This window comes from Callithrix jacchus, chromosome 1 (genome assembly GCF_049354715.1).
Source record: "Callithrix jacchus isolate 240 chromosome 1, calJac240_pri, whole genome shotgun sequence".
Taxonomy (NCBI): domain Eukaryota; kingdom Metazoa; phylum Chordata; class Mammalia; order Primates; family Cebidae; genus Callithrix; species Callithrix jacchus.
This window is the reverse complement of record NC_133502.1, coordinates 97,308,087-97,332,442: the sequence shown is the minus strand read 5'-3', so window position 1 is coordinate 97,332,442 and position 24,356 is coordinate 97,308,087. Positions and strand designations below refer to the sequence as shown.

At 37.4% G+C, this 24,356-nt stretch overlaps 1 protein-coding gene across 17 annotated transcripts in view; it reads right to left on the bottom strand.

Annotated features, from left to right (window-relative positions):
* AGTPBP1 (ATP/GTP binding carboxypeptidase 1) overlaps window positions 1–24,356 on the bottom strand; it is a 185,195-nt gene that overhangs the window by 129,524 nt on the left and 31,315 nt on the right. For 12 of the 17 annotated variants that reach the window (XR_004744018.3, XR_013533181.1, XM_035303459.3 and 9 more), the window contains one exon: window positions 8,727–8,851. Coding sequence is in view for 14 of the 17 variants with exons in the window: in XM_035303459.3 (XP_035159350.1) it covers window positions 8,727–8,851 (125 nt within the window). In the remaining 3 variants the exon portion in view is untranslated. Of the gene's footprint in view, window positions 1–8,726; window positions 8,852–9,711; window positions 9,827–14,372; window positions 14,443–24,356 lie in introns of all 17 variants that reach the window. The other 5 variants (XM_078367421.1, XM_035303462.3, XM_078367437.1 and 2 more) reach the window with 3 other exon arrangements.

Genomic DNA, 24,356 nt, shown 5'->3' with positions numbered 1-24,356 from the left:
ATTCCATCCTTTCTACCCTTTTTTTTTTTTTTTTTTTGAGATGGAGTCTTGCTCTGTTGCCCAGGCTAGAGTGCAGTGACATGATCTCAGCTCACTGCAACCTCCATCTCCTGGGTTCAAGCGATTCTCCTGTCTCAGCCTCCTGAGTAGCTGAGACTACAGGCATGTGCCACCACACCCAGCTAATTTTTTGTAATTTTAGTAAAGATGGGTTTTCATCATGTTAGTGAGGATGGTCTTAATCCTCTGACCTCAATTTTCTACCTTCTTATGAATCTTTATCTTCAACGTCTACCAACATATTGGCTGTTCCCCTCAACCAAAATAAATACAGTTTTTGTTATTCCACATACTTACCAAATCTTATTTTACCCTGCCTCCCCTTCTATTTACCTCTTTTCTTTCTTTCTCAGTAAGCACCTCAAACAAGTACTCTATATTCCCTGTAATTATTTCATTTGCCATTCACATTATAAGATACTACAATCTTCTGTCTAATTCTATCACTTGAAAGTGCTTTTATTGTGATCAATAATTTGTTAATAATCCAATCAAAAAGATCTTTAATTAACCTTCCTAACACTTAACACTGTTGACTACTACATCTCCCTCTGGCTTCTTTAAATATAATCCTTCACAGTTCTTATAATGCTATATTCTTTCTTCAACTGCTTAAATTATCTGAATGTTAGATTTATAGATTAGAACTTTAAAGCAGCTATTATAATAAAATGACATTAAGGTAAAGAAATTTACAATGAATGAAAAAATAAGAAAACACAGCAGAGAAATAAAAACTACAAAAGCAAAAGAACCAAGTGGACATTTGAGAATAAAAAAAAAATCTGGAATAAATTACCAGATAGCCTGGAAGAATGAAACTGCCTCTTTCCTGTGCATTCTTCCAGGCTATCTGGTAATTTAGAACAACAGAATAATAGAACAACAGAGATTATCCTATGCAAATAACAGAGAATTAAGCTTAAAAGATAAACTTAATTCAACGATTGCTAAAAAAGAACATCAAAAATCTAATATATGTATAATTATACTTTCACAGACAAATAGAGAAAAGAGAGAAAAAAATTTGAACAACCAAAAAGGTCCCAAATTTGACTAAAGATATAAATTTACAGATTCAAGAATCTCAGTGAATTCCAAGCAAGGTAACCATGAAGAAAATTACAGCCAGTCAAACTTGAAAAGCAAAACAACAGCAAGAAAAAATCCTGAAATCAGCTAGAAAAAAATCACACACAACATTCAGGAAAACAAAGATTCAAATGACAACAGAATTCTCATTTGAAATTACGGAGGCCATAAAATGGTGGAAACACAATTTTATGCACATCTAAAGTGCTAAAAGATGACGACAATAATGAAACTGTCAACCCAGAAATCTATATCAAGTAAAAATATCCTTCAAAAATGGTGAACCCAGTTCACTGTCAGATTTTTTTAAAAAAATCTGCCACAGCCAATCTGAACTACTGGAAATGACAAAATTCTCTAGGCTAAAGAGAAATGGCACTAGATCAAACTCACACATTAGAAAAGAATAAAGAGCTTCAGAAACAAAAAAATACTTCTGCAAATGTATAAACTACCTTTTTTCTTCTTAATATATTTAGAACATGCATGACTGGACAAAGCAAAAATAGTCTTATAATGTATTTAGATGTGGATACATTATGACAATTTCAACTGAAGAAAGAGAAAGTTCAAGGTTCTACATTTATATGAAGTAACAGTAATTCTAAGCAAACCATTAAACTTTAATGGCATTTAGTGCAATCTTCAAAGAAGTGACTTCTTAAAAATGAAAAGAGGTATAACTAAAAAGCCAATAGGTAAATTAAAACGGAATTCTAAAAAAAAGTCAAATAATCCAAAATAGGGTCGGACAGGAAGAAAAGGAATAAAAAACATAAAGGACAAGCAGAAAATAAAATTGTAGACCTAAAACCAATCAACAACTACATTAAATGTTAACAGACTAAATGCTCAAATTAAATGCTCAGACTGTCAAACTGGATAAGTGTTTAAAAAAAATCCAACTATATGCTGTCTACAGAAATCACACTTTGGATTCAACAATGCAAAAAGGTTGGGAGTATAAGAATGAAAAAAAACTGTATCATGCAAACAACAACCATAAGAAAGCTTGAAGGGTTTTACTAATATATGTATATATTAGTATATTATCAGACAAAATAAACTTCAGACAAATAAAATTACCAGACATAAAAAGAAACTTTCCATAATGATAATGGGATAAATCATCAGGAAGTCATAAAAATCATAAATGTGGATGCACTTGATTATCTTCACAAAACCCTCTTATAGCCCCATCTAAATGTGCACAGTTCCCAGGACACAAACCTCAGCTTTGTCACTCTACAACTCCTAAGAAAATTTAATTCCACCTGTTACTTTAACTACCAATCTGTTGGCTCTTAATCCTGCTCTTCATTCAGAAATTTTTTTTAAAGCATAAGATTGTATAAGCAGGCTAGGTGTGGTGGCTCACATCTGCAATCCCAGCACTTTGGGAGGCTGAGGCAGGTGGCATACCTGAGGTCGGGAGTTTGAAATCAGCCTGGCCAACATGGCAAAACCCTATCTCTAATAAAAAATACAAAAATTAACTGGTGCTATGGCAAGTGCCTGTAATTCCAGCTACTCAGAAGGCTGAGGCAAGAGAATTGCTTGAAATCGGGAGGCGGAGGTTTCCATGAGCTGAGATTGCACCACTGCACTCCAGCCTGGGAGACAGAGCAAGACTCCATCTCAAAAAAAAAAAGACTGCATAAGCAATAATAACATTTTATTGTATTCTAATATGTATAAACATAACATGTAAATCAATAACAGCATAAGGAGTGAGAAGAAAATGAACCTATATGGGAAGTTTCGATATTGACTGGAATTAAGTACACTGCAGTACACTGTAATAAGATGCACATTTTAATCTCTACAGGAACCACTAAGAACTAAAATTTCTTAAAGTTAAAAAATCAATAGATAACACAATAGCAGTGAAAGAATGAGAAGGAGAATGTAAAAGACATGAAACAAAGAAAACGAATAGCAAAATGGCAGATGTAAATCCAATCATATTAATAAACACATTAAATTGGAAGCATTAAAACACTCAGACTAGATAAGAAGCAAGATCCAACAATATGTTATCTTCAAGAAACACACTTAGGTTCAAAGGTACAAACAGGTTCAAAGTAAAAGAAATGAAGAAAGGTATGATATGCAATGAGTAATCTTTAGGCAGCTAGAATGACGATACTGTCATCAGACAAAATGAACTTTAAGTCTAGAACTATTATGAGACAAAAAGCGAATTTCATAATGATGAAACAGTCAACCTATCAGGAAAATGAAACAACTATAAATGTATATACACAGCTAACAACAGGGCCTCAAAATACATGAACCAAAACCTGCCAAAATTATAATGATAATAAAGATTTTAATATCTAACTCTTAACAATTAACAGACTTTGGATAGAAAATCAACAGTGTATAGGCGATCTGAACAACACTATCAATTAACCTGACATAATTGATATGTACAGAACATTTCAGCCAACAACAGCCAAATACATTCTTTTCATGTACGCATGGAACATTTTTCAGGAGAAACCATAAACCAAGTCATAAAACAAGTCTCAAGAAATTCCAAGGATTGAGATCATTCAAAGTATATTCTCCAGCCACAACAGAAATTAGAAATCAACAGAAGGAAATTTAGGAAATCCTGAAATATTGAGAAATTAAACAACACACTTCTAAAAAACCTATGGGTCAAAGAAAAAAAATCACAAAGAAAATTAGAACATATTGTCAACTGAATTAAAACAAAAATACAACATATCAAAATGTGTAGAATGTAGCTAAAGCAATGTTTACAAGGAAATCTATGGCTTTGAATGCCTCCAGTAGAAATAATGGTCTCAAATCAATAATCTAGGCTTCCACTGCAAGAAAATGGCAGCCAGGCATGGTGATTCGTGCCTGGAATCCCAATACTTTAGGAGGCGGAGATGGGTGAATCATCTGAGGTCAGGAATTCAGACCAGCCTGGCCAACATGGTGAAACCCTGTCTCTAATAAAAACAGAAAAAAATTAGCTGGGTGTCATGGCAAGTGCCCTTAATCCCAGCTACTCAGAGGCTGAAGCAGGAGAATGGCTTTAACCTGAGAGGCGGAGGTTGCAGTGAGCAGAGATCTCGCCATTGCACTCCAGCCTGGGCAACAAGAGTGAAATTCCATCTCCAAATAAAATTAAACTCAAAACAAGCAAATTAAACTCAAAACAAACAGAAGGAAGAAAGCAATAAATAAAAGAAGATCAATGAAACAAAACAGAGAAAATCAATTAAACCAGAAATTGGTTCTTTAAAAAGAACAACAAAATTAACAAACTTTTTGCTAGGCGAGGGTTTCTTAAACTCAGCACTGTTGACATTTTGGGACAGACAATTCTTTCTTGTTGGGGGCTGATCTATATATTATACAATGTTCAGCAACATATCCAGCTTCTATCTAATAGATTCCAGTAAGCCCCCCTAAAAAAAAAAATTTACAACTAAAAATGTCACCAAACATTGCCTATGTCCCTCGGGGGAAAAGTGGGGCAAACACAATCACTACTGGCTGACAGACCATGAAAAAAGAGAGGACACAATCAAAAACAGGAATGAAAGACAGAACATCACTCCCTACTCTATAGAAACTAAAAACATTATAAAGAAAGATTAGCAATGACCATGGGCCAACAAATTAGCCATTTGCATGAAAACAGATAATATAAACGTATCTAGGAAAAAAACTAAAAAGAAATTGCAAGAAATAACCATGTTCGCTGTACATACGTAATGAGAAGCAAATTATGGAAATTTATAAGTTAATTGTGTGAACAAGGTGTGCTGCAGGGGTTGGTTTTTTTTATATCATTTAAATGTATAAGTAGCATATGCTTGTTACAACAATTTAAAAGTATCTAAAATAAAATTAGGAGCTTACCTTAGTCTTCTCCATTCCTATCCCATCAATTCCAATCCCAATCCCTACTAACAATTGGGTATATATCCTTCCTTTTATTTTATTTTTTGGCCTGGTTCATAGAAATGTATGGGTTTATTTTGCACAAAAATGACACTATATATATTTTATACAAAAATAAGACTATACACATTTACAGTCATATGAACTAAAGAAACTTGCTGTATGTAATACACTAAATTTAAGCCTCTAAGACAGTTCATAATATGAACTCTATGTTTCAACTATACTGTTTTTTTTCAGCGTCTACAATAAACTTTATTGGAATTCAGCCATGCCTGCTTCTTTATGTATCATCTATGGCTGTTCTTGTGCTACAGGGCAGAGACTGTACAGCCCACAAATCCTAAAATATGTCTATATGGCCCTTCCCAGAAAACACTAGCCATTCCCTGCACTAGAGCAGTAACTTTCAATTTTGGAACCATCTGGGAAGTTTTAATAGTAAGATTTAATTGGTTTGGGGTGAGCCTGGGTGTGGGGATTATAAGAGTCCCCACCATAAATAATGTATTATTCATAATAGCTGCATAATATGGCTATAAATTTCCAGTTTGGCTATATCAAAAATTACTCACACATTCTCTCAATGATAGATATTTAGGTTGTTTCTTGATCTTTAATACTACAAATGATGTCCTATATTCTCTCTTACTAGCATTTTTATTTCAGTTAAAATATATTTCTGGGCCAGGCACAGTGGCTCACACCTGTAATCCCAGCACTTTGGGAGGCTGAGGCAGGTGGATCACTTAAAGTCAAGAGTTCAAGACCAGCCTGACCAGCATGGTAAAACTCTGTCTCTACTAAAACTATAAAAAATTAGCTGGGTGTTGCAGTGCACACCTGCAATCCCAGCTACGTGGCGGGCTGAGACAGGAGAATCACTTGAACCTGGCAGGTGGAGGTTAGAGTGAGCCAAGATCGTGCCACTGCACTCCAGCCCAGGCAACAGAGTGAGACTCTGACTCCAACTATATATATATATATATATACACATATGTATATTAAAGTAAAAATGCTGAGTCAAATACCAGGTGCAATTTGTTTTACTACACATTGCCAGATTATTTTCTCCAAGTTTGTAATAATTACTGCACCTCCAATAGTGTATGAGAAAATCCTCTCCCCATGCCTTCAACAGTACCAGACATTGTCATTCTAATTTCTGTCAATCTAACTAGTGAAGACATCTTTGTTTTCATTAACAGTTTCTGAACTATAAGGAAGTAAAGAAAACTTGTGTACATTTCTTGGTTGTTTGCATTTGTTCTTTCAACTATAAATTCCAAACTTTCTCTCCCAAATGGGTAGCTAACTGGATTATCCTATAAAGGATGAGACAATCTTTCACTAACAACTTATACTGTGTTGGTTAGCTAATCCCAGGTACTATAAAAAGAGTCAGTACATTACACATGCCATGGGACAGTACTCAGGAGTTACACCCAGTGGTGGCTATAAACTGGGGAGAAGGTCAGTCTCTGATAGTGGTGTAGTTAGGAGTATTTTCAGTGGTAATGCTGGAGTAGGGACTTCCAGGTTGTGACACAAAGAAGAGTCTACAGTGGTAGGAACAATGGACAAAAGTGTTTATAAGTTTGAAGTTTTTTTCATTTTGTTTTTTTTTGGGTGTTTGTTTATTTGAGGAGGAAGTATTTCATATGACAATGCAGTGAATATATCTGGCATATTTAATTTTGCACTGATACAATGAACTTCCTTGTTCCTTTGTTGATAAGTACAATATTTCCAAAGCCTGGAATCCAATATAGTGGCTTTCTTAATTAAAAGGTACAGGTATTTTTAATTATGCAAGAAACAATGGAGTGGTGTCAACTACCCTCCAAACGCATGGGCTACATGGGAGAAAGTTATCAAAATAAAAATAAGCCAGGGTTTAGGCTGTGTCTATTATTCTCCCAACTGATGCACTCTGTTCTTTGAGGTATGATTTATTTTTGTTTTTTTCTTCTCAGTCATGTACCACACAGAGACCCTGGGCCATCACAAAGCCCACAAGGGTGTCAGAGTTTTGGGGCTCCTCTGTTACTGGCATCAGTAGCCAGCACAGAGGCCTGCAAGTGCTGCAGGACCTGGTTTAGGGTTACAGTCCCTGGCTACTGGTAGGTATCACAGTGCATCCTCTTCACTGTAGCCCCTGCCAATCATGAAACAAAACTCCTGGAGGTTTGAGACACCATGGAAGTGAATAAAAGCTCCAGCAACCACAAAGATGTGAAACAGTTGATGACAGTGAAACCAGATGTCACATTTGCCAGGAAAGAAGCGTTCTTAATTCTAACAAATACCTTTTAAGTGCAGTTAAATAAAGATGTGAAACAGCTGATGACAGTGAAACCAGACGTCACATTTGCCAGGAAGGAAGCGTTCTTAATTCTAACAAATACCTTTTATGTGCAGTTAACTCTTAAAGTAGCTGCTGGTTTTCTCTTATTCAAAGAGAGAGAGAGAGAGAAGAGAGGGAGATAGAGAGAGAGAGAGTTTTAAACCATGCAGTTTTTAAGTCTTATCAAAGTCCTTTTTATTATCTATTAAGATAATTACAGGATTTTATTCAACCTATTCAGATGCTATATTGATACATATCCTGATATTAAACCATTTTTCATTCCTGAAATGTATTCTTTAACAATGATATTCATATTTCCATATATAGACTTAATTCACTGTTTTATTTGAGCCTTGTCACATTATGTTCCAAAGTACAAAGTCAATACTATTTGAGTACTCCGTCAGGGTTTTGATATCAGTTTAGTACTACTACCTTCATAAAATATAAAATAATGCCTAACTACAGATGACATTTATAGAATATTTTAAACATTCTTTTTACATGCTTCTTGTGTAAATCTACTTCTCATGTAAATCTTCTTACAAGGTGGTACAGCTATTATATATTACACATCCTAGAAATTCAGTCACTTCCCTAAGGTACCCAACCACTGAATGGTAGAGCTTGAATTTCGAAGTGGGGACCACATAATAACCAATATTCTATGCCACTTGACTTCTTTTTGCCAAAAATCTACATCAAGTAGCACTGGAATTAGGTGCTACTTGTAAATGGGGTTGGGAGAGGGAATCGTACGTAAGTAAAATTGTAATCATTATTAGAAACAACCTTTGAAGATCAAGTTCCTCCAGAGTTATTCAGTTTTCTACTCTTGAATCAATTTGAGAAAGTTCCGTTTGTTTGTTTGTTTGTTTGTTTGTTTGTTTGTTTGTTTGTGACAGAGTATTGCTCTGTTATGCAGGCTGGAGTGCAGCGGCGTGATCTCGGCTTACTGCAACCTCCACTTCCCGGGTTCCAGCGATTCTCCTGCCTCAGCCTCCTGAGTAGCTGGGACTGCCGGCGCACACCACCATGCGCAGCTAATTTTTATGTTTTAGCAGAGGTGGGGTTTCACCATTTTGGCCAGGCTGGTCACGAACTCCTGACCTTGTGATCTGCCTGCCTCGGCCTTCCAAAGTGCTAGGATTACAGGCATGAGCCACCGCGCCCGGCCTGTAAGTTCCATTTTTAAGGAAAATCATCCATTCATTATAAGTTTGGACATTTATAGCATCCACTTTCAAATAATTTAAAAAGCATTTCAAAATCAAAAGAAGAGATCAATGCTTACCCTGACTCTGAGCCAGATGAAGAATTTTTGATGTAACATATCGGGCAGTGTCTGATTCTGAAGATTCAGCATTGATCTTCTCCAGCTGAGCCAGGAGTCCCACAATCCTAGAATTATTGGTAAGGCTAAAAAGAATATAGGATGTTAGGGCTCATTCTAAATCAACTGTGAATATTCAATACTATAAAGATCACTGTTTAAAAACAATTCTACTCTTTTAAAAACAGTAAGCATTTACACATCACACTTCCTTACTCTGTTCTACAGCTTAGTATTATTAAAATTCTACTGACTTAAGTGAGAAACACATTCTATTTCAGAAAACCACAAATCACAAATATCCCTGTTCAGTAATCTTACATCACACCTGCAAAGTTCACCTTTTCATTCTCAAAGGCTTTTTACACTTACTCTGCTCTCCTCAAAACTCTAATAATCCTTCCTCCCATCCCACTGCATTCTCAGTTAGTGCCCTGCTTCATAACTGGTATAAATTTAGCAAGAATACACTCATCTTCCTGTTATCAGATCCTTAAGCCTATCTATCCTCCACTTTTCTTCCCTGTTCCTATTTATCATATAAATATTTGTACATATGGTACTATTCTAGGTGTTGCCAATATAGTATAAACAAAACAAGCAAAAATTCCTGCCCCACATAGAGTGTACATTCTTATGGTGAGAAACACATCAATAAGTAAATATGTATATTTTATATGTCAGGTGATGGAAGTACTATGGAGAAAAAGCACACTGGGGGAATAAAAAGTGCGGGGAAGAGTGGTCGGAGAAGACCTCACTGAGAAAGTACCATTTAAGAACAGGCCTGAGCCAAGCCCAGGGGCTCACGCCTGTAATCCCAGCCCTTTGGGAGGCCAAAGCAGATGGATCACAAGGTCAGGAGATCGAGACCATCTTAGCCAACATGGTGAAACCCTGTCTCTACTAAAAATACAAAAAATTAGCTGGACATGGTGGTGCACACCTGTAATCCCAGGTACTTGGGAGGCTGAGGCAAGAGAACTGCTTGAACCCGGGTGTCAGAGGTCGCATTGAGCCGAGATCACGTCTCTGTACTCCAGCCTGGCAACAGAGTGAGACTGTCTCAAAAAAAGAAGAAAAAAAAAAAGAACAGGCCTGAAAGAAGTAAGATAGTAAGCCGTGCAGATACCAGCAAAAAGAGCTGTCCAGAAAAAGGGAGGCACAAACTCCAAGATCCCTAGGCAGGAGCAAACCTGCCATATTCTATGAACAATGAGGTGGCCAGTGTGGCTGGAGGAGATAGTAGTGTGGAAAGAGGTCAGAGTTGGGGTGGGCATGGGAGAGAACAGAGAAAAATAGCAGATTAGTTAGAGTTTGGTAGGCAATTTTAAGGACTTTGGCTTTTACAATGGGTGAGTGGGAATTTTTTTAGCAGAAGAGTTACATGTTCTCACTTTTCATGGGCTCTCTTTGGCTGGTAGATTCAAAGAACAATCCACTGGAACACTTGCTCCCAGTCCCTTTCATTCTCAAAGTACTCGCTTTCTCTTTCAATTATACTTTGTCTGATCCCTCATCTATCTCTCTCCTTCAACTAAGCAGACTTGTAGGCACACAAGTATGATCTAGAAGCTCCTACCAGCTGTTTCTCTGATACTCCTCCAAAGAGAAGTACGTACTGTTCTCACCATTTCCCCACATACTGTTCACTTTTCAAATCACCAGGTTGCCATCTGAACTCTGAGATCTCGTAAAAGCCTCCTGTGGTCACTTCTATCCCCAACATATTCACATCTCTGCACCATACAAACCAGGCATCTCCTCTTTTCTTAGAACACTTTCTTGGGATTCAATGACTCTATACACGCCTGATTTTCCTTCTCTTGCCCTTGAGATCCCCTCTGACACACCTCTAGATACTGACATCTCCCCAGCAGCTCTGTCCTAGCCCGCTTCTCTTCACTCACTACACTTTTCGCTTGAGCGATCTCATCTAATCCCACAGCTGTAATTATAATCTGAATGCTGCATGGCTCTACGTTCAACAGCAGCCTCAACCTCTGATAGCTTCACCAACCTCACGAGCCCAATATAAAACTCCTGTTCCTCCTCTCAACCTATTCTTCTTCCAGTCTTAACCTTCTCCAATTCACATGAATTCAGTTGCTCAAGATAAAAATCTAGACTCCCCTTTCCACACTGCAACCCAATACAAGCTCTATCTCTCAAATACCTCAAATCCATTCACTTCTCTCCATATCTACTATTACTACCCACATCCAAGCAATCATCAACTCTCATAGCCTCATGACTAGACTGCTTCCCTTCTTGGTGCCCAATAATCCATTTCCACACAGTAATTTTTTTAACTTTTTATTTTAAAATAATTAGCAATTCATAGGAAGTTGCAAAAAAATAGTAGACTGGTCCTTTATAACCTTCACTCAGTTTCCCCAAGGGTTACATTTCACATAACTATAGGACAATATCAAAACCAGGAAAACTGACATTGGTAGGTGTGTAGTTCTGTGCCATTTTATCACATGTGTAGATTTGTAATCACAAATGTAATCAAGTTGCTAACAAATTATAAACCAATGGCTTCCCATTAGACTTCAAGCAAAATCTTAGTTTCATATCGCAGCCCAATATAGCAGGCCCTGTGTCAGCAAGCCCATGTACCTCTCAGTCTATTCCTTATAACATTTCCTACATTCACTAGGATTCAGCCACAGTGGCCTTTATCAGTTCCTTGAATACAGTAAGTTTTTTCTCTGACCTCCTAGTCTTCATATTTGCCATCCTCTCCATATGGAGGACTATCCTCCAAGCTTTTCACTAGGCTGGCTTCTTCTCATTTCAAGTTGCAACCAAAATATAGGGCCCACTTCCACCAGCCCTTCCACTTCCAATAGCAAAATGTATTTATACAATTTATCAATATTTGAAATTATGTAAGTTTCACAAAGGTAAAGACTTTGCATATCTTATTCTATACACCCAGTACTCAGAACAGTAGCTAACACAGAATAGGTAATACATAACTATGCTTCAAAATGAACGAAAAAACTGAAAACATATGGAAAACATTATATTTACTATACTTTTTTTTGGATTAACAATTGAATCCAATGCTTTAAATTTGTAGGTACTTTACCATAAAAGGTGACTAAAGGCTGAAAAAATATATATATTGAGCCTATTATTTGAAAACATAACTAATATATAGATATAATTTGAATGTTTGTCCCCTCCAAATCTCATGTTGAAATATAATCCCCAATGTTGAAGGTGGGGACTAGTGGGAGGTGTTCAGATCATGGACACAGATTGCTCATTAATGGCTTAGTACCTTCCCCATGGTAATGAGTCAGTTCTCACTCTGAGTTCACATGAGGTCTGGTTGTTTAAAAGAGTGTGGCACCTCCTCTCTCTCTCTCTCTCTCTCTCTCATTCCTACTATCACCATGTGACACACCAGCACCCCTTCACCTTCCACCATGATTGTAAGCTCTCTGAGGCTTTACCAGTGCCATGTTTCTTGTACAGCCTGCTGAACCATGAGCCAATTAAACCTCTTTTCTTTATAAACCGATCAGCCTCAGGTATTTCTTTATAACAACACAAAGAAGGACTAGCACACATACCATTTAAAAATAAGTATACACAATATTTACCAATTTTTCAGCTAGCCAACATAGTACAGAAATTAAAATAAATGTCATTATGTATAAATCTTGAAATAAAAAACTTCAAATGTACAGCATATAATTAACATAAAGTTTTAAATATGCAAATTCAAAACAATATATTATTGTGTGTATATATAAATGCATACATACATACATATACACACATATACATTCATGGAAATATTGAACATGAAATTCAGAATAGGAACGACCTACAGGGATGAAAGAGAAAAATGTCACTAGATTATAGTCCATGTTGCATTTTCAGTTTTTTATTTCTTGGGTGATCAGTAAAACAAGTGTTCATTATATTATAACTCATTTTAGTTTTCATAAGCATTTCATAATTTTAAAATTAAAAACTTCTATAGAGATAAGCATAAGTTTATATGTTTAAATTTTTACAGATTTTCTTCCAATGTTGCAGAGGAGGGAATGGTTCCTTAAAATTGTACCTCATAAATATGAATGAGCAAAAACTTCTTAACATTTTTGAAAATTCCAAACAGGAACAAAGGAAAAAACAATAGTATAATGAACTATCATATACCTATTACCCTGCTTCAATAATTACCAATTCAAGGACAATCATATTTCATACATACCCACCTGCAATTTTGAAGCAGATTTCAGAGAGGTAACTTCCTCTGAAAAAACCTTTGGCACTATTTCCTAAAATGTAAGAACTCTTTCAAAACATGTAACTACAACACCACTACTACACCCAAAATAATAACATAATCTTTGAATATCAAAATCCAATCTGCATTCAAATTTCCAAAATTCTCTCTCATTTTCTTTAAGTTAGTTTACAGAAGTCAAAAACCAAAGAAGGTCTATAAATTGCATTTGTCTTTTAATCCATGGGTTTATTACTACTTTTTTGCTTGAATTATTGGTTGAAAACCTTGTTTGTACTACAGCTTTCCACATTCTGTATTTTGCCATTATACACCCACCGTATCATCAATATGTTTCTCTACCCTCTATACATATTTTCTGCAAACTTATAGTTGGATCTAAGGACCTAATCTGATTAAGATTTGATTTGCTGACAAGAATTCTGTATAAATGACACTATACTCTTCCGTAGGGAGGCAAGTAGTATCTGGTTATTTTTTATAATATATGAAGACATTGAACACCATTGCCTAGATTCATCACTTCATTAAAGGTTGTCAAACAATGATACTCTGTCACTCCATTTCTTCTTCATAAAGAGAATTAGGGACAATTTCATAAACATTCCACATTTGGTATATAGAAGTATAATTCATAAAATAGAAGCAAAAAAATGGTGGATTTTTAATTTACTTGTATTTACCAGTTTTCAGAAGAATGAGTTCATATCTTAGCCTTCACAGGGGACCAATGAAGTATTTTGATTTCATGTATCAATATGAACTCATATATTTAAAAATATTTGACATATTTTATCCGGTACAGTTATTAATGCTCAAACTGTCCAATTTTTTTCAATAGCAGCCTCTTCAAGTTGGCTTCTGAGCCCTTTTGATACAATCCTAATATCTGAGAGATAGCATATTGGCTTTTGAATCTGACAAGACTCTTATTACTGACCAGTAGTTCTCAAAGTGTGGTCTAAAAAATGCCAATGGTAAGGACATGCAGGACTAGGATACAGAAGCAAGCCAATGCGCCGACAGCAGGGATGGCCAGAGTGGTCACAGCTACACCTGGGCGTGGGAATAGTGGTAGCTCCAGCTGGTGGAGCTCCCTGTATCATGTGGGCACTGCATGAGCCAAGTCCCAGCAGAGACACTGCACCGGGGGACCAGAAATGCAGCCGCACATATTCACCCTTAGCGTGCCTTTCCCGGTCCCCTTGGAGGCAGAAATCACCCATGAGTTCCTGGCTTCGGATGCTGAGCCCCACCAAAGGGTGGTTGGGAAGGATCTCACAGTTAGCGGCAGGATCCTGGCCATTCCCTGGAAAGCTTAAGACAGTCACCTGCTCCGAATCTGTCATCAACTTTCTCGACCAGCTTTCCAAATCTCGACCAGCTTTCTCGACCAGTTCTCTAAATAGTGAACACACAATTTTATTTTCAGTCATGCAGACCATGCAGCACTTTGGGCCCCTGTTTTCTGCTAAGCCAGGCCTGGGAAAATGGGGTAAGGTCTAACCTTGCATCTCCTCCTAGGTAGTGCATCCATCCTTCCCTAGGGCAGGAATTCCCAGAGTTGCTACTTAGCTGTGAGGGCCTCATGATCCGCCTCTACTGGCCCTTGGGTCCTCACGGGACCCTTGTTTTATCTGGTTCTTAAATGTTTGTTACCACAAAAAATAAAACTGAGCTACTAAAAACAATTTTTTTTTTTTTTTTTTGAGACGGAGTTTCACTCTTGTTACCCAGGCTGGAGTGCAATGGCGCGATATCGGTTCACCCCAACCTCCGCCTCCTGGGTTCAGGCAATTCTCCTGCCTCAGCTTCCCGAGTAGCTGGGATTACAGGCACACGCCACCATGCCCAGCTAATTTTTTGTATTTTTAGTAGAGACGGGGTTTCACCATGTTGACCAGGATGGTCTTGATCTCTCAACCTCGTGATCCACCGCCTCAGCCTCCCAAAGTGTTGGGATTACAGGCTTGAGCCACCGCGCCCGGCCCTAAAAATTTTTTTTTAAATAAAATGATAAGAGTACCTGAGACCCTTTCAGAAAATGTGCAAGGTCAAAGACAATTTTTATAAAAATAGTAAGACATTATTTACCTTTGACACTGTGTTGACATTTGTACCGATGGTCCAAAGGCAATGATGGATAAAAAGTTGGCATTGCAACAAAATCGAAGTAGTGACACAAACTGTTCTAGTAGTCAGTGCATTTTTCACCACCATGCACTTGTAGTTTAAAGAGAATGCCAGCTTTATCCATAAGTATACATTATCTTGATAGTCTGTGTGCATAAAAATATTTCTGCTGCATATTGAAATATGACAGTTATTGTGGGAGAAAATACATCTGTCTGAATGATAAGCTAAACTAGCCACTTTTTCCATAGAACATCATTTTCACTTAAAAAAAATGATGGACAAACAATGATTATTCAGACTGGGATATTTTGCCAGACATTTTCTTTTCCTTCTTTCTTTCTTTCTTTTTTTGTTTGTTTGTTTGAGATGGAGTCTTGCTCTGTAGCCCAGGCTGGAGTGCAGTGGCACAGTCTTGGCTCACTGCAACCTCTGCCTCCCAGGTTCAAGCAATTCTCCTGACTCAGCCTCCCTAGTAGCTGGGATTACAGACATAAGCCATTATGCCCAGCTAATTTTTGTAGTTTTAGTAGAGATGGGGTTTCACCATGTTGGCCCGGCTGCTCTCAAACTTGTGACCTCAAGTGATCTACCCAACTTGGCCTCCCAAAGTGCTGGGATTACAGACTTCAGCCACCACACCCGGCCTTTGCCAGACATTTTCATGGAGATAAGCAAAGTGAGCCTGTCACTTCAAATAAAACAACAAATTTGTTGCTGATAAAATTTGAGCTTTCAAGCAAAAATTAGAATTTTGGAAAACACTGACCTTGACAGTGTCTCAATACTTAAAGAATTTTCTCATAAAATCAATGGTGATATTAACAAATATAATTTTTTAATATTGTGTAAGAAAGTATCAATCCAGCCGGGCACGGGGTCTCATGCCGGTAATTCCAACACTTTGGGAGGCCGAGGTGGGCAGATCACATGAGGTTAAGAGTTTGAGACCAGCCTGATCAACATGGTAAAACCCCATCTCTACTAAAAATACCAAAATTAGCCAGGCATGGTGGCACACCTCTGTAATCCCAGCTACTCAGGAGGCTAGAGCAGAAGAATTGCTTGAACTCAGGAGGTGGAGGCTGTAGTGAGCCAAGATTGTGCCACTGGACTCCAGCATGGGTGACAGAGCAAGACTCCTATAAAAAAAAAAATATCAATCTTTATAAGATTTACATAACTAAATCAGTACTTTCCCAATGATCAATGTATAGTATTACAAAATCAGACCTGGGTAAAAGAACTATTTTAAGTGCAAGATAGACCAATGGATTTTAATATAACAGAGTATAAAAGTTCACTAATACGGGTTTTGGATTTCACATTGAAACTAACCTTTGAGACACTGCCATTTATCAAGTTTTAGTGTAATATCAAGGAATATGCATTTCAATTTGAATTTCAAATAATATGGTTTTATTTCCAGAGCAGATTTTCATTTAAAACTGTTTGTTCTTTGGCTTTGATCACACTTTAACTGTTTTTCTCCAAATACTACTTTTGCTTTGATCACACTTTTGCTTTTCTTCAAATAGTGAACACACAATTTTATTTTCCTCTACCATAAATCAAAGGACAATAATCTAAAAACGCTACTAAAGTACTTCTTCCTTTACTATATATTTCTATGTACACCCAGATATGTCTTCTTCAACAACAATGCACACACACAGAAATGGGTATGTGTATATATATTTACATACAACATGTAAACTCAGAAGCGGATAATCTAGCTGTTTTCTATTAAGCCAGACAGTAATAAGATCTGCAAAACTGTAATAAAATATGTCACTCTTCTTACCAAATATGTTTTGTTTAGGAAAATATCGTTATTTTTAATGCAAAAACATTATATGTTATGCAATATGTTTATTTTCTTAAAAGAATTCATAAATATTTGTAATATGATAAATTATGGGTTTTAATGTTATATGATAAATATCAACTGATAAAATAATCCATATGAATAAAAGCTTTTTCAAGTATCATTGATTTATAACAGGAAAAGATTCTAAAGCCAAAAAATTTAAGAATGGCTGTTTTAGGCTCATCTTGTATATTCAGTAATCTTGATCTGGTTCTTTTTGGTGAGAAATGGCATATAAGTCACCACAATCTGTATACTAGAGAGCAAACACATCTTTTTAAAAATTTCTGTAACCCAGATTTGAGAGAAATTTGCATTCACAGAAACCAACATTCTAAAATTTAATAACTGACCGGTTTTCACTATTTTTCTTTTAAAAGGTCATCTTTTTCTTTTTCAGCAGCTAATGAAACATCTAGTCAAGAAATTCAACATATAACAATCCACAAACAAACAAGACACACTGAATAGAACACAGGTCCCAAAATTAAGAGTTTGCTTTGTCAGTAACCCTGACTAATTAAAATTAATTACACCAATTAAGTTAAATTTACAAAGAAAAACAACTCGCATCTCAGTGATTCCTTTGTGAGAATCATACTTTTTCCAAATGATAGATGAATAGATGAATTTTTGAAGGGAATTAAATGGAAATAAACAGTTGAATCAATTTATTTTTATCTACAGAAGGAAAATTAAACAAAATTATATTCTAAGCCACTCCCCAACTCAGCTCTAAAATTTGTAAGACTGTTGGCTGACACCAATGTTGAGAGACAGAGGGTGAACACCAGAGGGCAGCTCTACCATTTCACTACCTTTCAGCTTTGGAAAATCTGAGTGGTGGGACTCAAATGAAAGGAGGAAAAAAAGCTATACGTGAGCAATTTAAGATACTACACTGCAAAGCAGAAGAATGTTAAATAAAGACACTTAGAGGAGGAAATGTATCTTCCCCACCTAATTCTATTTTTAGATGCATCAAAATAAGGCTGAGACCAACTTTGGGAGGTTCCGTTTGTAATTGTTAATGTCATGTATGTAACAGTGAGAAAATTAAGGAATTGAGAAAATGATCAATGTGAAACATCAAGTTAACTTCAAATATACTTTTTTAATAATTTCATTTATTTATTTAGTTTTAAGAGACAGGGTCTAACTATAATGTTGCCCAGGATGATCAAACTTCTGGGCTCAAGCGATCCTCCCACATCAGTCTCCCAAACGGTTGAAACCATACCATGCCCAACCCAGATAAACATTTTAAAAGCATTATCACTCAAATATTTGTTTCACTGTATTGGTCTCATGCTGCTTTTGGTTCTTTAAGTTTATATTCAAAGTTGGAGCTATTTTCCTAAAAATGTAAATTTTCTTGAATACTGCAAAAGTCCCAATGATATGTAGATATTGCCTTTGAAACAATTCCCTAAGGAAGGGCAAGGGATATAAAACCTAACTTTACATTATAAATAAATTACATTAACTTTTTCACCTTAAAATTTAAATCAAATGCGGGTAATAGACTTCCTCATAAATAGGGTTAAAAAAAAAACAGCAAAAAAAAATCCACAAAAATATACAAAAGTTTTAGAATTACACAGGATGCATGGTTGTAAGACAATTTCAAACAATATGGCTTTATTTTCAAAATGCACCTTATCTTTCAGAAATTTCTGCTCAATTATAACCATGATTCTGGCTTTACTTACATTGTTACTGTTTCTCTCCGACTAGTAAACATGTAACTTTGTTTTCCTCTATTTTATGTGGAATGGATTTTTTTTTACCATAATACAAATTAAAACTGAACAAATTTTGAAGTATTCATTAAATCACTTAAAATAGGCTGACACGGTGGCTCACGCTTATAATCCCAGAGCTTTGGGAGGACAAGGCAGGCAGATCATGAGGTCAGAAATTCAAGACCAGCCTGTCCAATACAGTGAAACCCCATTTCTACTAAAAAATACAAAAATTAGCCAGGCATGGTGGCACACACCTGTAGTCCCAGCCACTTGGGAGGCTGAAGCAGGAGAATCACTTGAACACGAAAGGCGGAGGTTGCAATGGGCGGAGATCATGCCACAGCACTCCAGCCTGGGTGACAAAGTGAGACTCCGTCTCAAAAAAATCACTAAAAAAAATAAATTCCTTACATAGCATTTTTATGAATGCTATCTGTTATTTCACCAAAAAAAAAATTAGAGAGAAGAGCAGCAGTGTTTTACATTATCATAAATCTCTTTAATGTTTGGTTCAGTAGAAAACAGAGTCTCAACACCTATTTCTGCATTCAATCTGTTACAGTATTACACATCATGAGGCCTCTGGAAAACAGCACTTTATACTCATAAGCAAATGAGTGTGAATAAAGCAAATTATCTCTCAGTGCTACTATGAAAATGGCTGTGATCTCATACCTCTAAAGTCCACAGCTAACACCTCAAGAACTTCTGGGCTAGGTTATACTGCCAAAATGAACAACTCCACGATCCCCTTGGCTAATTCAACACAACAAAAGTGTAATTCCTGTAATTCACATTACATGTACAGTACAAGTCATCAGCAAACTTTACTCATTCAACGACCTAGCCTGTCAGAGATGTTTTCATGTTCCCAACAGCAAGAGGAAAAAGAGAGAGATGTGGCAAATGGTGCACTAGCTCTTAAAGCTCTCACCTGGAAATGACAAATATCACTTCAGTTCATTTCACTGGCTAAAGCAAGTCACACAACCACAGATTAACCTCAAAGAAAACATAATACAATCCTGCCAGGTGCCCAAAAGGAGAACTAAACTCTCTGTGACTAATGTATAGTGTAAACTATACACTAGGTATAGCCATGTATCCAAGTCCTGGTCAGTGAGACGCAAGCAGATGAGATTAAGCCACCTTGCAAGTTTTGCTTTTAAGAATAAGATGTGCATCCTTTCCACATTCCCACTGGCTATGATATGGTGAGAATGAGAAAAAAATGCCTTGCACCCAGAGATAGAAGTCACATACTCAGCCATTCTGCCACCCTTGAACAACCACCATTAGGTTAATAAAATAGAAATAAATTTCAATATTTAGCCATTGCATTCTGAGGTATCTATTACATCAGCTTAGCCTATATCTAAACTGATGCATTGCTATACACATTAAGTACACTATACCTTTTTTTCTCTTTTTTGAGAAAGGGTCTTCTTCTGTCGCCCAAGCTGGAGTACAGTGGTGCGATCTTGGCTTACTGCAACCTCCACCTCCCAGGTTCAAGGGATTCGTATGCTTCAGCCTCCAGAGTAGCTGGGGTTACAGGCATGCGCCACCACGCCCGGCTAAGTTTTGTATTAGAGACAGTGTTTCACCATGTTGGCTAGGCTGGTCTCAAATTCCTGGCCTCAAATGATTCACACACCTCAGGCTCCCAAAGTGCTGGGATTTTAAGCATGAGCCACCACACCTGGCCTTTTTTTCTTTGAGATGGAGTCTTGCTCTGCTACCCAGGCTGGAGGACAGTGGTGTGATCTCAGCTCACTGCAACCTCCGCCTCCCAGGTTCAAACGATTCTCCTGCCTCAGTTTCCTAAGTAGCTGGGATGACAGGCGCCCACCATCATGTTCAGCTAATTTTTGTATTTTTAGTAGAGACAGGGTTTCAACATGTTGGCCAGACTGGTCTTGAACTCCTGACCTCAGGTAATCTGCTCACCTTGGCCTCCAAAAGTGCTGGGATTACAGGGGTGAGCTACCTAGCCCAGCCAACTTTTTATCTGAACCAAAATATACGTTTATACAGAATTAAATCAATTACTATATTGTAGGAGTGATCAAATAGTCCACATCAGGAACACCATGAACAAAAGACAATTTAAAAACACCATAACGAAGGACAGAAACAGACTCTGACAAATTACTTTATAAACAGGGGGAACAACAAGCCTCTCCAAGCCCCCCTAACCACTATTCCACTGTCTACATCTATGAGATCAACTTAGACGAGGGTCATGCCCATAATCCCAGCACTTTGGGAGGCCAAGGCGGGCATATCACGAAGTCAGAAGTTCGAGACTAGCCTGGCCAACATGGTGAAACCCCGTCTCCACTGAAAATACAAAAATTAGCTGGCGTGGTGGTGGGCGCCTGTAATCCCAGCTAGTCAGGAAGCAGAGGCAGGAGAATCACTTGAAACTGGAAGGCAGAGGTTGCAGTAAGCTGAGATCATTTCATTGCACTCCAGCCTAAGCGAAAGAGCAAACTCAATTTCTTTTCTTGTTTTTTTTTTTTTTTTTTTAAAAGATGCGGTTTCACCATGTTGGTCAGGCTGGTCTTGAACTCCCGACCTCAGGTGATCCATCCATCTTGGCCTCCAAAGTGCTTGGATTACAGGCGTGAGCCACCACACCTGGCCACAAAACTCAATTAAAAAACAAAAAGCAGTAGCCTTATTATTTTTGCCCCATATAAATAATTTTATCTTTTTACCTAGCTACCCAAAAGACTATCTTTAAGGTCCAAAACTTTTGTTCTAGAATATGTCCAGAGATTAGCATATGTCCTAATCTGCTCAATTTTCCCTGACACAGCCTGCGTGCTTTAAGTCCTCATTCTTCCTTCTCCCTCCCCATATTCAACCAAAAGTTTTTTTGATATGTTTCTAAAAACATACCTTTTTAAATAATACATTCTATTACACTATTTCCATTTCCTTCCTTGGAAATTAGAGTTACAAGTATAATGGACTTCTTTTGCCAGTCTTCCACATCTAACCTTTAATCTCTAATCCCTGTTAATAATTTGTTTATGGTGGAACGATCCAAGATGGCCAATTGCTAACATCCCGGGATTGCAGCTCTCAGGGAAGGCGCGGAGAACTAGAGGACACCACACTGTCAGACAAAGTCTGGTCGCTCACGGAGCAGAAGATCCCCCAGTGGTGGAAACACACCAGTCGCCAGCGCGACTCTCGTGGTCGGCGCAGCGGTTCCGCCGGCAACTCTACGCGGCAGCGCTCCGCGCAGAGTAAACGGGACTAGTTCCCCTTCTGACCGAGGTTTGGAGCCCCGGGAAGGCAGAGTCGCCTACTACGGAAACAAGAAGGAAGCCCGACAGGAGAATCCTGGGCAGAAAAGCACCATCAGTTTTAACGCCGCTGCTCTGGCCCTGGGAACTAACAACCTGGACGTCCACTCAAGAGACCTAATCTGAAAGTTGGTAATTTCAAAGACGACAGGAGGATAAATTTACAATGACGGGAAGAAACCAGCGTAAAAAAGCTGAGAATACTCAAAATCAGAACGCCTCTCCCTCTAAAGATGATCACAGTTCCACATCAACAATGGAACAAGGCTTGATGGAGAACGAGCGCCTCCTGATGACAGAATCACTCTTCAAGGAATGGATAAAAACAAACTTCGGTGAGTTAAAAGAACATGCTGTAGCCCAACATAAAGAAACTAGGAACTTTGAAAAAAGGTTTGATGAAATCCTATCGAGAATAGACAACTTAGAGAGGAGTATGAGTGAATTAATGGAACTGAAGAATACAATACAGGAACTCGGAGAAGTATGCACAGGTTTAAACACACGAATTGTTCAAGCAAAAGAAGGGATATCAGAGGTCAAAGTCCAACTTAATGAAATAAAACGTGAAAAAAAGATTAGAGAAAAAAGGATAAAAAGGAATGAGCAAAGTCTCCAAGAAATGTGGGACTATGTGAAAAGACCAAATTTACGTTTGATAGGTGTACCTGAATGCGACGGAGAGAATGAATCCAAGCTGGAAAATACCCTTCAGGATATTATTCAGGAAAATTTTCCTAAATTAGCAAAGCAGGTCAACATTCAACCCCAGGTAATACAGAGAACACCACAAAGATATTCCTCAAGAAGAGCAACCCCAAGGCACATAATCCTTAGATTCACCAGGGTTGAAACGAAGGAGAGGATACTAAGGGCAGCCAGAGAGAATGGTCAGATTACCCACAAAGGCAAGCCTATCAGACTTACAGCAGATCTCTCGGCAGAAACTTTACAGGCCAGAAGAGAGTGGGGGCCAATATTCAACATCCTCAAAGAACAGAACCTTCAGCCCAGAATTTCATATCCAGCCAAACTAAGCTTCACAACTGAAGGAAAAATAAAATCTTTTATGAACAAGCAAGAACTCAGAGATTTTATTACCACCAGGCCTGCTTTACAAGAGCTTCTGAAAGAAGCATTACACACAGAAAGAAACAACTAGTATTAGCCTTTCTAAAAATACTCCAAAAAGTAAAGAGCACCAACATAAAGAAGAATTTACACCAACAAATGGATAAAACAGCCAGTCAACATCAAATGGCAGTAACCCTAAATTTAAATTGACTGAATTCCCAATCAAAGACACAGCCAAAACCCAACGGCATGTTACATCCAGACCTGTTTCACATGCAAGGATACACAAAGACTCAAAACAAAGGGATGGAGAAAGAGTTACCAACCAAATGGAGAGCAAAAATAAATAATAAATAAATAAAAAGCAGGAGTTGCAATTCTTGTATCGGATAAAATAGATTTTAAAGCAACAAAGATATAGTGGTAAAAGGATCAATGCAACAACAAGAGCTAACGATCCTAACACCCAGATAGGAGACTTAGATTCAATGAGACAGAAAATGAATAAGGATATCAAGGACTCGAACTCAGATCCAGACCAAGTAAACTTAATAAATATTTATAGAGCTCTCCACTTCAAATACACAAAATATACATTCTTGTCAATACCACATCACACCTACCCATTAGTTTAAATGAAACATTGATTGGCCATTATTAATACCCAATTTTTTTCAAAATAAAGCAATATTTCCATTTACTCTCCCTCTTTCTCTTCCTCTTTCTTCCTCTCCTTTACTTATTATTTTTTTTTTTCTTTCCTTCTCTCAAAAAAAAAAAGAAATCAACTTGTAAACCTCTAGATCCAGGTCGGCAATGTCTCCTTCATTGCTTGATTTCCTTTCTTCCCTTCCCTCCCTCCCTCCCTCCCTCCATCCCCGCTTCCTCCCTTCCTTCCTTCCTTCCTTCATCCCTTCCTTCCTCCCTACCGTCCTTATTCCCTTCCTTTCTGCCTTCCTCCCCCCCCAAAAAAAAAAATAATAATAATAATAATTTGTTTATATCCATTAAATTGTGTTCACTTTCTCCATTACTATTCTTCATGTGTTTTACTGTGCTTTGATCTTACCTACTACTTTTGTACTCCTTCTAATTTAATTGTCCTTTCTGTGATATTTTCTCTTCTAAGTATTGACAGTTCACATTTCACCTCTTCCTGGTGACTCACAA